The sequence below is a fragment of the Carcharhinus amblyrhynchos genome, chromosome 1 (genome assembly GCF_965287045.1).
Source record: "Carcharhinus amblyrhynchos chromosome 1, sCarAmb.v2.hapA, whole genome shotgun sequence".
Classification (NCBI taxonomy): Eukaryota; Metazoa; Chordata; class Chondrichthyes; order Carcharhiniformes; family Carcharhinidae; genus Carcharhinus; species Carcharhinus amblyrhynchos.
This window is the reverse complement of record NC_137324.1, coordinates 156,144,248-156,159,609: the sequence shown is the minus strand read 5'-3', so window position 1 is coordinate 156,159,609 and position 15,362 is coordinate 156,144,248. Positions and strand designations below refer to the sequence as shown.

The following is a 15,362-nucleotide window of genomic DNA, read 5'->3' as shown; positions in this document are numbered from 1 at the left end:
GCAATCTTGGTTGACTCTCAACTGCCCTCCAAAGACAACTAGGGATGGGCAATAAATGTTGGCCAGCCAGTGACACCATGTCCCAGGAATAAAAAAAAGATTGAGGAAAATTCAGAAGAGAAGTCTGAAGTTTATCAGCTCAATATTGTAAAGTTGAGCAAGACACCCCTCATTGAAATCTTCCTTCTGGTTAACATGCATCCATGAACTATGGAGGTCAATACAGGCACTCCGGCCAAGGTAATAGGTGAACAAACCTACAAGCATTTGCAGGGAGGTCTGCAACCCATGAGGCCCAGCAAAACTTCAGCAAAGTTGGCAACCTATACAGGGGGAAGCACTGAAGATATTGGGCATGACGTCAACACCAGTGTCCCACCAGCATCAGCCTGCTGGTCATGAAAACAGGAGACCTATACCTGATGGTCATGAAAAGAGGAAACCTAGCATTATAAGATGACACTAGCTGAAGCAAATCAAGTTGAACTGGCTGGAAATATTCAACATCATGAATGGGGTCTTTTTTTAGGAGCTTTGTGTACTTGTCGAAAGTCTTTAAGACTGAGCTGGGGCTACGTATGAGGGGTAAAGGCTAAAATGTACGTGAACTCTAGATCAGAGCCAATTTTTATTTTCGCAGCCATTCTTGCCCGGGTGGCACGGTAGCACAGTGGTTAGCACTGCTGCCTCACAGCTCCAGGGACCCGGGTTTGATTCCCGGCTTGGGTCACTGTTTGTGCAGAGTCTGCACATTCTCCCCGTGTCTGTGTGGGTTTCCTCCAGATGCTACGGTTTCCTCCCACAGTCTGAAAGACAATATGCGAGGTTACCTTTTCAGCGAATCATGGAAAGCTTCCTGCAAGGGATCCCCAGGATGGTCATGTATCTGGATGAATTCTTAACAAAAGACATGTCATCGAGGAGCATAGGACCAATTTAAAAGAAGTCGTCAAAAGAATCAAAGAAGCTGGTGTCTGCTAAAAAATAGAAAGATGTACTTTCAGGCAGATGAGGTTGTGTATTTAGAATTCAGAGTCAATCCAAAAGAATTGCACACGTTAGAAGACAAGATAAAGGCAATAAAACAGGTGCCCATGCTGAAGAATGTAACAGAGTTGAAATCCTTCTTAGGGATGGTCAACTGTTATGGCTGTTTTTTACCCAAATTGTCTGCCATTTTGGCACCCTTAACCGACCTCTAAAAATACATCCAATTTGGCAATGGGAAGATTCTCACAGGAAAGCCTTGGACCAAGTAAAGCAGACCCTACAATCATCTACCTTACTTGTCCATTTTGATCCAGGCAAGCAGATCATAGTGATGTGTGATGCATCATCTTGTGACATAAGGGCCGAAAGATGGAAGAAGGCATGGAATGGCTTGTCGCTTATACTTCCAGGACCTTGTCCGATGCCAAACGGAAGTACTTGCAGAAAGGGGATAATACAGTATAGATAATGTAAAGAGAGTCTAGCAGATGTATTCACTATCAAGTATGTGTACGGCAGCCATTTCACCAGTGTCCCGGATCATAAGCTGTTGCTATGGTTATTCCACAAAGAACCCGCCCTGCTGAACACATTAGCCCAAGTACAAAGGTGAGCCTTACAGTTGGTTGCCTATCACTGCACATTTCTGCACAGGTCAGGGACACAAATCTCGAATGCTGATGCTTTAAGTTGACTCCCACTTCCACGGACAGTACCTTTGCCATCTGATCCACAGGAAACAATACTTGCTTTGAATTTTCTGGACATTCTGCCCATTTCACTGGCCCATATCACAACATAGATCCTGAGGGAGCCAGTCCTTTCAAAAGTTAAGAGAATGGTTTTGACAGGTTGGCATTTTGACAAGTCCGGCCCTGCTTGCAGCGGAGGGATGAAATCAGCGGCAAAGATGGGGTGCTTTTGTGGGGAACCGACTGATAATACCACTCTGGAATGACAACCACTCTTCTAGGAGTTGTACAGTTCACATCCTGGGCAATTCAACACGAAGACATTAGCCAGCAGCTACATTTGGTGGCCAGAATCGGCAAAGAGATAGACGTGTGGTCAACTCTTACCAACATCGTCAAACACAGCAGAACTTCTGCTGGCAGCAAACTCATACCCCGGGCAGAAACTTGGCCACCCTTGGATGAGGCTCCATGTTGAATTTGCTGGCCATTTCACGGGGATGATGTTTTTGATCCTGGGATGCCAACTCAAAATGGTTTGATGTGTAAATCGTGTGTTGTCATTGTAAACAAGCTGTGACAAATATTCGCAATTCCTGGCATATCAAAGGTAATTGTTTCTGACAATGGCACTACTCTTACAGCCAAAGTCTTTCAGAGCTTTGTCAGAACAAATGACATCCAGCACATATACACGGCCCCACACCACCCTGCTTCCAATGGTTTGGCACAAGGGCAGTGCAAACTTTCAACGCATCAACGAGGAAACAATCCAACTGACTACAGCCCTCTGATTAGCCTATAATACCATCCCCCATGCTACTACAGGAATTATACTGGCTGAATTTTTAGAGGGAATGCAGCTTAAGTACCTAGGAAGATTATTCAAAAGGATGTGTTTATTATCGACCCATTTAAGGGGTGGATGTTTGTGGGTCACATGACGCTCCTGGGGCCTGTCAGAGGGAAGTTCATAACCTGTCAGCAATTGGGCATGGACCTTTATACAAGAGAACCTTCAGTGTGATGCCAGGAGTTGATAGAATTAGACCTGTATTTATACTGAACTTGTTTGTATACAGTTATCCATCCTTCAGTAAATCATGATTGTGATTAAAGGTTTCTTCAATGTGAAACCTTGCAATACAATACTTTCACATAGGAATATAAGAACTAGGAGCATGAGTAGGCAACTTAACCCTCAAGCCTGCTCCACCATGTAACACACAATCATGGCATCTGATCCTGGCTTCAACTCCACTTTCCTGCCCATTCACCATAACCCTTCAAACCCTTACTAATCAAAATCTGTCCATCTGTTCCTTAAATTAACTCAAAGTCATGGCATTCCCCAACGCTCTGGGATAGTGAATTCCACAGACTCACAACCCTTTCAGAGAAGTAGTTCCTCCTCAACTCTGTGTTAAAGCTGCCACTCCTCATCCTAAAATTATGACCTCTTGTTCTAGACTGCCCTACTAGAGGAAACATTCTCTCCCTGTCTACTTTATCAATACCTTTTACCATCTTGTACACCTCAATTAGATCTCTCATTATTCTAGACTCCAGGGAGTATAGATCTAAACTGCCCAATCACTCTTCATAAGTCAAACCTTTCATCTCTGGAATTAATCTAATGAATCTCCTCTGCACCGCCTCCAATCTAGTGATATCCCAAGGGGAAGAAACTATATATAATATTCTAAGTGCTCACTAATACTTTGTACTGTAGCAGCATTTATATTCACTACTTTTATATTCTGTTTCTTTAGCAATAAAAGCCAAGATCCAATCTGCCTTCCTTATTACCTGTTGTACCTTCATATTAGTTTTCTGTGATTCATGCACAAGAACACCCAGATCCCTCTGCACCGTACCACTACAGAATTTTTCTCCATTTAGATGTTACTTTGCCTTTATATTTTTCTTATCAAGATGGATAACCTCACACTTATCCATGTTAAACTTCATCTGCCAAATTTTGACCCATTCAGTTAACCTATCCATTCAGTTAACCTATCCATATCGTTTGTAATTTTTTAATTTCATTATCTCAACTTACTATCCCACCTATTTTAGTGTCCTCTGCAAATTTGGTACTACAGACTCCACAGCCACATCATTAATATAGATTGTAAATAGTTGGGCCCAAGGACCAAACTCTGTGGCACCCCATAGGCAGGCCTACAGGCTCTCCCTGCCTGCCCATACGTGCAGCCAAAGGCTGTCCTGGTGAGGGAGTTCAACAACTCTGTCCACAGAAGTGGCCTGTGCCTTCACCACTAATTTGGCCATGGAGATTATTAAATTAAATTCTACCCTTGAACTCTGTTCCTTTCCACAGATGCTGTTTGACCTGATCAGTATTTCCAGATTTTCTTTTTCATTTTGGATGTCCAGAATGTACAGTATTTTGCTCTTGTAACCCCCTCCACACCAATTAAGTGTTCACTCCTATGGAAATCTTGACTTTAATAAGTTTGCAACCCGAGGAGATTCAGGATTTGAAACGGTTCTGCCTCCTGTTTCTCACTTCCATGATTCAGCCTTGCCATTAGAAGCCAAGATATATATTTTTTAGCAGCCTTAGCAACTTATCTTGCCACCATCAAAGCTTTGTGTATGCACGCCCTCAAGTCTGTCTGTTTTAGCACTCCCTTTAAAATGATATAATCTTGTTTATAAGACAATACTTCTTCTTATTCCTTGCAAGTTGCATCACTTCACACTCCCCTGAATCCAGTTTTTCCCACCATTTCATCATTATACCTATTCCGTCTCACAGTGTCCTCGACCCAGCTGTTACTATTCGCCTCGCTGTTAACTTCATTTCTGAGTTTCATGTCATCCGCATGAAATTTCACTCCATGTCCCCAAGTTCAGGTCATTAACCAAAAAGTACAGTGGTCATAATTGCAACCTCTGGTAGACATCACTGCACACTCCTCCAAAAACACTGATTAACCACCACTACTGTTGCTTTTGTAACCTCTTTTTTGTCAACACTACCACTAACTACTCACTTAATCCCATGGGGTTCAATTTTGCCAACATGCATTATTACGTGGTACTTTATCAAACACCAGTCGAAACTTCACAGACACAAATCAACTGCCCTAGTGAGTTCTCTCTGTGACTTCAACCAAGAAGCTTTGCTCATAGTGAATTTAGGCAGAATTATGAGTTGAAAACAGCAATGTGACTAATTCGCCTTGTCTTGAGAGTTTCAATGGGTTTTAGTAGCTGCAGTGCAAGTTATGGAAATTGGCAGCATTAGAGTAAACATTACTTGAGTGGTTTCTATATGTCGTTTGGTGAATCAATGCCGTTGCTCCTTAGCTGGTTGTGTTAGGTAATGACCTTGTAATGGTTTTAAATAACTTTGACTATTGTGTTCAGATTAAATTCTAGCATCTACAAATAATTTGTCTATTGTTTGATAGCTTAATTTTATATTCCTGCCTATTTATCTCTGAACATGCTGTAATTTCTTTTCAGTGGTGTCTTGATTTGAAAATAAGTATGTCAGAATTTAAAACACTCTCATTTAAATACTGTGTCAAAAACATGGCAAATCCTTGAAATGGCTTTGTCTTGTCTATAAACTGTTCCATTAGAATCTTACACCAGGGTTTTCAATTCCGTTGTCACAACAGTGGCACAGAGGTTAGCACTGCTGCCTCACAGAGCCAGGGAGCCGGGTTCAATTCTTGGCAGTGTGGAGTTTGCACGTTCTTCCCAGATCTGTGTGGGTTTCCTCTGGATACTCCCGGTTTCCTCCCACAGTCCAAAGATGTGAGGGTTAGGTGGGATAGGCCATGCTAAATTCACTCTAATGTCAGGGGGATTAGCAAGGTAAATGCGTGGGTTTATAGGGATAGGGCCCAGGTGGGATTGTAGTCGGTGCAGACTCAATGGGCTGAATGGCCTCCTTCTGCACTGTGGGGATTCTATGATTCTATAGCATCCAACCAGAATTCATTAATACTGAGCCACATAAGGGGACTTTGGACAGGTCACTGAAAGCTTAATCAAACAGGTAGGTTTTAGGAAGTTAAGCTTAGGGAGGAAATTCTTGGACAACTGAAGATGGGGCTGCCTGTTGTGGAGTAATAAAAATCAGGGGAATGCAACTCTTCCTTCTTCTTAGACAGTATCCTGGAGTCAAGGATGATTTGCTTCCATGCTGTGCTGAGATTTTATGACCTTGCCATAAGAGAGACCGAAATTCCCTTTGAATCATAGAATTGTAGAATTGCAGGAAGCCATTTGGCCCATTGAGTTTGCTCCACCCAGACCCTATCCCCACAACCCCATGCATTTACCCTAGCTAATCCCTCTGACACTAAAGGGCAATTTAGCATGGCCAATGTACCTAACCCGCGCTTCTTTGGACTGTGGGAGGAAACCAGAGGAAACCCACACAGACACAGGAAGAATGTGCAAACCCCACACAGACAGTGACCTGAGGCTGGAATTGAACCCAGGTCTCTGGCACTGTGTGGCAGCAGTGCTAACCACTGTGCCATCGTGCCGCCCCACATTAGTGAAACAGATTTATTTATAATGATCACCATCAGACTTTTAATTCCAGATTTTTATTGAACTCAAGTTTTAAGACTTGCTGTGGTGAGATTCCCAGAGCATTACCCTGGGTCTCTGGATTACTAGCCCAGTGACAGACAATAACACCACGCCATTTCTTCCCCTCTCGTCCAAGGTTAATGGAGATTTCTGTTGTCGGACCCTCACCCATTCCAATTCCATGGTGGGAATGGCAGGTGTCCAATGTATGAACTACAGTCTCTGTCACAGGTGGAGAAGATGGTAGTCGGAGGAGCGGGTGAGTGGGATGCTATTTCACTGTCGACATTTGACCTCAGCCTGTTCTTGGCGATGACCCTTGAGCTTTTCAACTCCTTTCTGGATACTCTTCCCCCACTTTGGGTGGTCTTGGGTCAGGGATTCCTAAGTGTCGGAGGGGAAGTTGCATTTTTTCAAGGAGCTTGGAGAGTGCCCTCGGAAGCATTTCCACTGCTCTCCTGGGGCTCACTTGCCATATTGAAGCATCAGGTAGATGTAACAAACCAGAACTGACAGAGTGTGTACAACTTGGAGGGGTGTAGGGCTGGAACAGTTTGCAGCAATAGAGAGGGGCAAGGCCTTAGAGGGATTTGAAAGCAAACACAAGGATTTTAAAATTCTCAGTGATTTACTTGATAAATTGGCTGGTGGGGGGAGGGGGTGAAGGGTGAATGGTGGGGTGGGGGGTTGTAGCAGTCAATGGAATTGACACAAGGGTAATCAATTGTAGTTGGGTAATGCAAGTATTCAGCGATATACAATATAAAATCAGAATAGATAGGACTAAAATTCAACTGCACCTGTTTTTGTGCCAGTTTCTATTTAGGAAGGCAGATTGCACACTTTGCAATGCCTCCTCACTTGAATGATTCCGGCATGCAGCCAAACACAATCTGCACTGCTGGCTGCCTACACTTTCAACAGGGGACCTGATAGTTTGTAGGATTAGCATGTATTTCAGCATTCGGACCTTAACGCCAATCTTCTCCACTTTCAGGGAAGTTGCATTGAATGAAAGGGGGCAGCTGCTGCCTCTCAGTGCTACAAATGGAATGGAGGGAAATGGAGGAGCGGCCGGTGGCACAGTGGTTAGCACTACTGCCTCACAGCACGAGGGAACTGGGTTTGATTCCCGACTTGGGTCACTATCTGTGTGGAGTTTGCTTATACTGCCTGTGTCTGTGTGGGTTTCCTCCGGGTGCTCCGCTTTCCTCCCACAGTCCAAAGATGCGCAAGTTAGTTGGATTGGCCATGGTAAATTGCCCCTAAGTGTCAAGGTGAATTGCTAGGGTAAATGCATGGGGTTATGGGGATAGAGCCAGTGGGTTTGTGGTTGGTATAGACTCGATAGGCCAAATGGCCCCTTTCTGCACTGTAGAATTCTATGGATTCTATAAATGGAGCAAACAAAGCAGAAAGAGGACTGTGCGGCTGATAGATGCAGAATTGGAAGTATTGCTCATGGAGAGGGATACGATGTTTCTCAGGGGGCCAGGAGGCCATCAGTCACTACGCTCCAAAGGAAATGGATCAGGTGGCCAGGGAAGTGAATTCCTGGGACCAGATTTTCCTGCCCCAGCATAGGGGCCAAAATATATTGATTGGGCTTTTAAAATGGCAACCATGGACTGGATTCTACATTGTTGTCCCTATTTCCAGTTCTGGAAATTTTCGTCAGCACAGGAATAGAAGCAAGTAAGGAGTCTGCACATTGTTATCCCAACAATGCAGCACCATTGCAAAAATGGGCACTTTGAATCTTCTGCAATTTTGATAGAGGGGGCAGGTTTTGATAAATGTCAGACATCACTTCAGCAGAGAGGTGTCTTGAAACAAAATTTAGAGGCAGGAATTCTATGAAAGGTCAGTATAAAAGGTGTTGTTTACTTCATTTGTAATGAAATGCTATAGTGAGAAGTCTCGCAACACCAGATTAAACTCGAACAGGTTTATTTGGAATCATGAGCTTTTGGAGTGCTGCTCCTTCATCAGCTGAGTGATGAAGGAGCAGCACTCCAAAAGCTCATGATTCCAAATAAACCTGTTGGACTTTAACCTGGTGTTGTGAGATTCCTTACTGTACCCACCCCAGTCCAACACTGGCATCTTCACATCATGAAATGCTATAATCTAAGTTACATCTGTTTTTACTAAAGTGAGTGATGATAATGTGTGAGAGTGGCATGACAGCACAGTGGTTAGCACAGCTGCCTCACAATGCCGGGGACATGGGTTCAATTCTGGGCTCCGGTGACTGTGTAAATTCCACAGACATTCTCCCCAAATCTGTGTGGATTTCCTCCAGATGCTCTAGTTTCCTCCCATAATGCAGGATAGGTGGATTGGCCATGCTAAATTGCTCCATAGTATCAGGGGGATTAGCAAGGTAAGTAAGTGTGGTTTTGGGGATAGGGCTTGGGTGGGGTTGTTATAGCTGCAGGATCGATGAGCTGAATGGCCCCCTTCTGCACTGTAGGGATTCTACGGTTTGAAAAACAGTGGTTAGCACTGCTGCCTCACAGTGTCAGGGACTGGGTTCAATTCCTGACTTGGGTCATTATCTGTGTGGAGTTTGCACATTCTCCCTGTGTCTGCATGGGTTTCCTCAGGGTGCTACGGTTTCCTCCCACAGTTCAAAGATGTGCAGGTTAGGTGCATTGGCCATGCTGAATTGCCCCTTAGTGTCAGGGGGACTAGCGAGGGTAAATGCATGGGGTTATGGATAAAGGGCCTGGGTGGGATTGTGGCCGGTGCAGACTCGATGGGCTGAATGGCCTCCTTCTTTAGGAATTCTGTGATCTATGAAAGGACAAGTTATCATTTAACAATGTGGTTGCCAGGTTTTTACTTTTGACAACTGGCAGCTTGTCAAGGAAAAGGACAGCAGTGTGAATGTGGAATAATCTTCTGATGCATTGGAATAGATTTTTCACTGAATAATGTACTATTCTGCATTATGCAATATGGAACAGCCAGCTCAATTTGAAATCTAGAGATGGTTTGTGAAATAAAAGCAAAATACTGCAGATGCTGGAAATCTGAAATAAAAATAGATGGTGCGAGAGACATTCAGCAGACTTGTCAGCTATGGAGAGAGAAACTGAGTCAGTTTCAATAAGACTTGAAATGGTAACTGTTGTTGCTGTCTATACAAATGCTACGGAGATGCCGGCGTTGGACTGGGGTAAACACAATAAGAAGTCTCACAACACCAGGTTAAAGTCCAACAAGTTTATTTGATAGTAAAGCCACAAGCTTTCAGGGTTTGCCCCTTCGTCAGGTGAGTGGAGAGTTCTGGTCTCAAGCAGAGCATATAAAGGCACAGATAGTTTACAGAATACTGTATTCTGTAAACTATCTGTGCCTTTATATGCTCTGCTACAGAATACTGTATTCTGTAAACTATCTGTGCCTTTATATGCTCTGCTTAAGACCAGAACTCTCCACTTGCCTGATGAAGGGGCAAACCCCGAAAGCTTGTGGCTTTACTATCAAATAAACTTGTTGGACTTTAACTTGGTGTTGTGAGACTTCTTACTATACAAACTCTGCCAGATCTGCTGAGTTTTCCTGACTGTTTTAAATGTCTCAATTGCTTTATTTTTTTCCTTCTAGTTCAGCACAGTCACCTGTTTGGCTCTGAAAGCTTTGACAGATTTAAAAACTTCTGGCCATCTTCAAGGACTGTAATAGATGTTGCACTGAAATGTATTTTAACACAATCGTTCAGGGTACTGTCAATTTGAATGCCTAGCTGCCTTCCAAACTACTCTAGGGTTCTGTTCAGCAGTTTGTTTACACAGCTGTCCAGGGGAATTTGAGCTGGTTTATTTTGACTGATTTATAACCTTAGAGTCATAGAGGTTTACAGCATGGAAACAGGCCCTTTGGCCCAATTTGTCCAAGCTGCCCAATTTTTTAAAACCCCTAAGCTAGTCCCAATTGCCTGCATTTGGCCATATCCCTCTATACCCTTCTTACCCATGTAACTGTCTAAATGCTTTTTAAAAGACAAAATTGTATCCCCCTCTACTATTACATCTGGCAGCTTATTCCAGACTCTCACTACCCTCTGTGTGAACAAATTGCCCCTGGACCCTTTTGTATCTCCCCCCTCTCACATTAAACCTATGCCCTCTAGTTTTAGACTCCCCTGCCTTTGGGAAAAGATATTGGCTATCTAGCTGATCTATGCCCCTCATTATTTTATAGACCTCTATTAAGATCACCCCTAAGCCACCTACGCTCCAGAGAAAAAAGTCCCAGTCTATCCAGCCTCTCCTTATAACTCAATCCATCAAGTCCCAGTAGCATCCTAATAAATCTTTTCTGCACTTTTTCTAGTTTAATAATATCTTTTCTATAATAGGTTGACCGGAATTGCACGTAGTATTCCAAGTGTGGCCTTACCAATGTCTTGTACAACTTCAACAAGATGTCCCAACCCCTGTATTCAATGTTCTGACCAATGAAACCAAGCATGCCGAATGCCTTCTTCACCACTCTGTCCACCTGTTCACCACTTTCAAGGAGCTATGAACCTGTATCCCTAGATTTCTTTGTTTTGTAATTCTCCCCATTACCTGAGTAAGTCCTGCCCTGGTTCAATCTACCAAAATGCATCACCTCGCATTTATCTAAATTAAACTCCATCTGCCATTCATCAGCCCACTGGCCCAATTGATCAAGATCCCATTGCAATTGGAGATAACTTTCTTCATTGTCCATTATGCCACCAATCTGCAAATTTATTAAGCATGCCTCCTATATTCTCATCTAAATCATTAATATAAATCACAAACAACAGTGGACCCAGCACTGATCCCTCAGGCACACTGCTGTTCACAGGCCTCAGTTTGAAAAACAACTCTCTACAACCACACTCTGGCTTCTGTCATCAAGTGAATTTTTTATCCATTTAGCTACCTCACTCTGGAACTCGTGAGATTTAACCTTATGCAACAACCTACCATGCGGTACCTTGTCAAAGGTCTTGCTAAAGGCCATGGAGACAATATCAACTCTGTTGCCCTCATCTACCTTCTCGGTTACCCCTTCAAAAAACTTAATCAAATTTGTGAAACATGTTTTTCCACTCACAAAGACATGCTGAGTGTTCCTAATCAGTTCGTGCATCTCTAAATGCTTGTAGATCCTGTCTCTCAAAATACTTTCCAACAACTTACCCACCACAGATGTGAGGCTCACCAGCCTGTCGTTCCCAGGCTTTTCCATGCAACCCTTTTTAAACAAAGGCACATTTATCACCTTCCAATCTTCAGGCACCTCACCTGTAACTATCAATGAGACAAATATCTCCACTGGGGACCCACAATTCTCTCCCTAGCCTCCCATAATGTCCTGGGATACACTTCATCAGGTCTCAGGGGTTTATCTACCTTGATGCACTTTAAGATTGGTGGCACCTCTTTTTCTGTTATATGTACACTCCTCAAGACATCACTATTTATTTCCCCAATTTCTCTAACATCCAGGCTTTTCTCAACAGTCTTCTAAAAAGTTATTTTTTTAAGTGGCTTGCAAGTAATGTTTGTTTATTTTGACAGATTTATGAGATTTTCAAGGACCTCCAAATGTTATAGGTCTTATCAACTCTGTTTATAATGGATACTGAATGAGTGAGCTGGGTGTTAGGCGAAGGTTCAGTTCGGTTTGAGGAATAAGTTGGGGGTGATTAGGGTGTAAGAGGGCGGGGTGAGTGTTGGGGTCCTCCCACAGTTCTGTGTAATTGACTTTGTTAATGCCGTTAAACCAGGCTACCTCCGCAATGGCCCACCATTGTGTCTGCCTCTGTAGGATAAAAAGCCACCAGATGGCACTCCAGGTTAGGAAGCGAAATCACTACGCAGGAATGTTCCTGATTCCCATCTTAAACATGAAAATTTGATCCCTCTTGACTCGGCACAATGACTTGGCAGAGTTTTCACAAGAAGTTTAATTAACTCATCCGGCTGCCCAAGATGCCTTGAAAAACTATCTCATTCTCACCACCACACCAATTTCTCACACTGCTCAATCCATCACATCTCCACCATTCATCTATCAATAGCCTCCAGTTCTCAAGGCTCACAACTAATATGCAGATACTCCACCTCACCTACATATACCTTTCAGTGATGCCAGCCTCATGCCCAGCTTTTGCTGCCTTCATATACCTCCAATTACATGGCTTTTGCAGATAGATCACCCAAACACTGAACCACAGGATCGCTGGCATTCTGCCTTCCGATGAAAAGGCAGTATTATTTGATCTGACACTCACAGTCACCAGCTCAGACACTGGCACTACAGAGGACAATGTAGAGTCAGGTTTGTACATAGTGAGTCACTGAGCGAAAGTAGACTCAGCCATACCAGGCTGAAAGGATAGTTCATGAGCCAACTCACTGAACAGCGAGGTCATAGATAAAGAGACTCAGATGGGGACGTTGGTGGGGTACCATATGTAGAAACATAGGAGTGAGTAGGCCATTGAACCTGTTAAATCTGCTCTGCCATTTAATATGATCATGCTGATTTGACTTCAATGCATTCTACATACATATCCCCATAACCATTTACAGCAGTGGAGGACAATCTGCGGTCCAGGAGCCACTTGTGGCCCAACTGGGTTGTGAATGTAGCCCATGACACATTCACCAGAATTTATCGCCTTGCCACCACAGAATCGGGGTGGGCGAGGGGCAGACAACGGAAACGTCCATTGACCTCAGGCAGGAATTTCCTGTCTCGCACAAGACAGGCTGTAAAATCCTGTTTGCTGTCTTGACTGTTGCTCACCCACAGGGCTACCACATTCCACTGATTTCTATCTGTGTAGTTTTTTTTTCATATATTATGACTGAAATGATATGAATGTAAAGCAAGAGTAAGTAAAGTGAGGTCCATGCTGATTGCACACAACATTGACCATGAGAACCGTGCATTCCAAAACGTGTCAATATTTCTTTTGTTTTTACTATTTGTAATGTTCTTTTTATGTATTAACAATTAAGCATTTTCAAAACATGATATGAAATATTGAAGGTGTATTAAATATATTTAATCCTATTCATGGGTCAAGGTTAGTGAACAAGTCTGATTTCAAGCTTGCAACCCGTTAAGAAGGAGAGCCACCCATGAAGCCAACTCCCTAGCCTATGTTGTCCTTAACTGCTTTATGCTATTATTAATTAGAAATCTTTCAATGTCTACCTTAAGAATACTCAAATGTTGTTTGATACCATCCACTCGTCTTTCATACGTACGGCCTACGTACGTAACATTAGGTATGTAATGCTAGGGATTACATTCTAGCATTAGTATGTAATATTACTAATATTATTAATTATAATTAATATTAATATTAATAATATTACTGATATTATTGTCTTGTTGGCAGCATCCTGTTAGTGGCGAACACCATTTACGTTGCCACTGCATGGTAGCAGTGTGGAACATATAGTTTCACTTATTGCTCGAACATTTAAGATACCTTACTGTTCCAAGGTAATCTGGCTGACATGTCAGTAATACTCAAGGAACCAGTTGATGCTTCAGATGAATACCGTCGGTGCAGTTTTTGCTCTAGATTTATTTGGCTGAGTAGACAGAAACTCTATTCCATTAATGTTCTGCCCAGAACAAGTCCGTGGCTCATTGTGCACTTACGTTTTATTCAGGGATGTTTCTTGTGGCAGTTTTGCTGATGGTTGTTTGCCATTGCCTTCCACTGAAGGGAGCAAAAGGGAGTGGGCAGGAACAGGAATCAAGCTGCTCCATTGATCTCATGCTGGGCCACAGAACTTAACAGCCCACTTGCTCTGTGTTTGAATATACTAAACCACCTGTGATTGTCCCTTCAGTGTTAAATTCCATTCAGCATGTTACGTGCCGGTTGTTTATTCAACACGACAAACAATAATAATTGATTTACAACTTAGAGAGCACATTTAAAACGTATGACAATTTCACGGATGCCCAGGATTGATGATAATAAAGTTTATTACTTGCAAAACAATTTTAGACTAACATTGCGTTCGATGACAAATATTCAAAACTTGACTGACCTCTGCAATGAGTACAACTATTACGCAACGTTTCCTTTCCTCTGGAGACAGCTCGTAAATAAGGGAGTTCAGCGTGTCAAACAGGTAAGTTTGTGGTTCTCTCTTTACTGTAGGTACGCCCATCACCATCAAAACTAAAATAAGGAAAAAGCGGCAGGTGAAGTAATACGTCACAACTCGAAATCTAGCTACATGTTCGGCAATGACTGCATTGACACATGCGAGACATTTAAAACCTTAGAACCTTTTGGACAAAGACAGCAGAAAGAGCACGAAATTAATAAAAATAATTAATCTAAACTTTTATTCAACCTTTAAAATATTCGCTACTTGTGCCCAGGTTTATATTTTATTCGGAAGTAACGATATCCAGGATTGTGTGTTTTGGGTCAGAACTCTGAAATGGGGTCAGGGGCAGCATGGTGGCACAGTGATTAGCACTGCTGCCTCAGTGCCAGGGACCCAGGTTCAATTCGGACCTCGGGTCACTGTCTGTGTGGAGTTTGCATTTTCTCCCCACGCCTGCATGGGTTTCCTCCGGGCACTACGGTTTCCTCCCACGCTCCAAAGATGTGCGGGTTAGGTTGATTGGCCATGCTAAATTAATCCTACTGTCAGGGGATTGGCAGGGTAAATATGTAGGGTTATGAAGGTAGGGCCTAGATGGGATTGTGGTCGGCCCAGACTCGATGGGCCGAATGGATTCCATGGAGGTGCTGACAGTGCTATTACCTGAATTCGTCAACTGGTATCTGGACAACATGCTCACAGTGCAGTTAGGGATGGCAGAGCAGCCAGGCTCTGGAAGCCTGAGGGCTTCCTCTCAGAGTGGACTGCGGCTGCAGCTGTGATCAGGTAGGCTAAGGGGAGAGACGCCTCCAAAGTCTGCCTGGTGCTTTCCCCACCCCCCTGGTCTACCATAGGCGTCCTTCTCCAAGATAGTTGCCATTAGCGCTAACGAGCTTGTGGGACCTTGTGGTCAACCAAAAACCTCCAGCTAAATGGCTGAGGAGAGATTGTGGTATCA

The 15,362-nt window shown here is 43.3% G+C and overlaps 1 protein-coding gene across 2 annotated transcripts in view; it reads right to left on the bottom strand.

Annotated features, from left to right (window-relative positions):
* LOC145346622 (alpha-1,3-mannosyl-glycoprotein 4-beta-N-acetylglucosaminyltransferase B-like) overlaps positions 1-15,362 on the bottom strand; it is a 249,206-nt gene that overhangs the window by 101,068 nt on the left and 132,776 nt on the right. For both annotated transcript variants that reach the window (XM_080194108.1, XM_080194117.1), the window contains exon 4: positions 14,336-14,469. In XM_080194108.1, the coding sequence (XP_080050234.1) occupies positions 14,336-14,469 (134 nt within the window). The remainder of the gene's footprint in view (positions 1-14,335; positions 14,470-15,362) is intronic.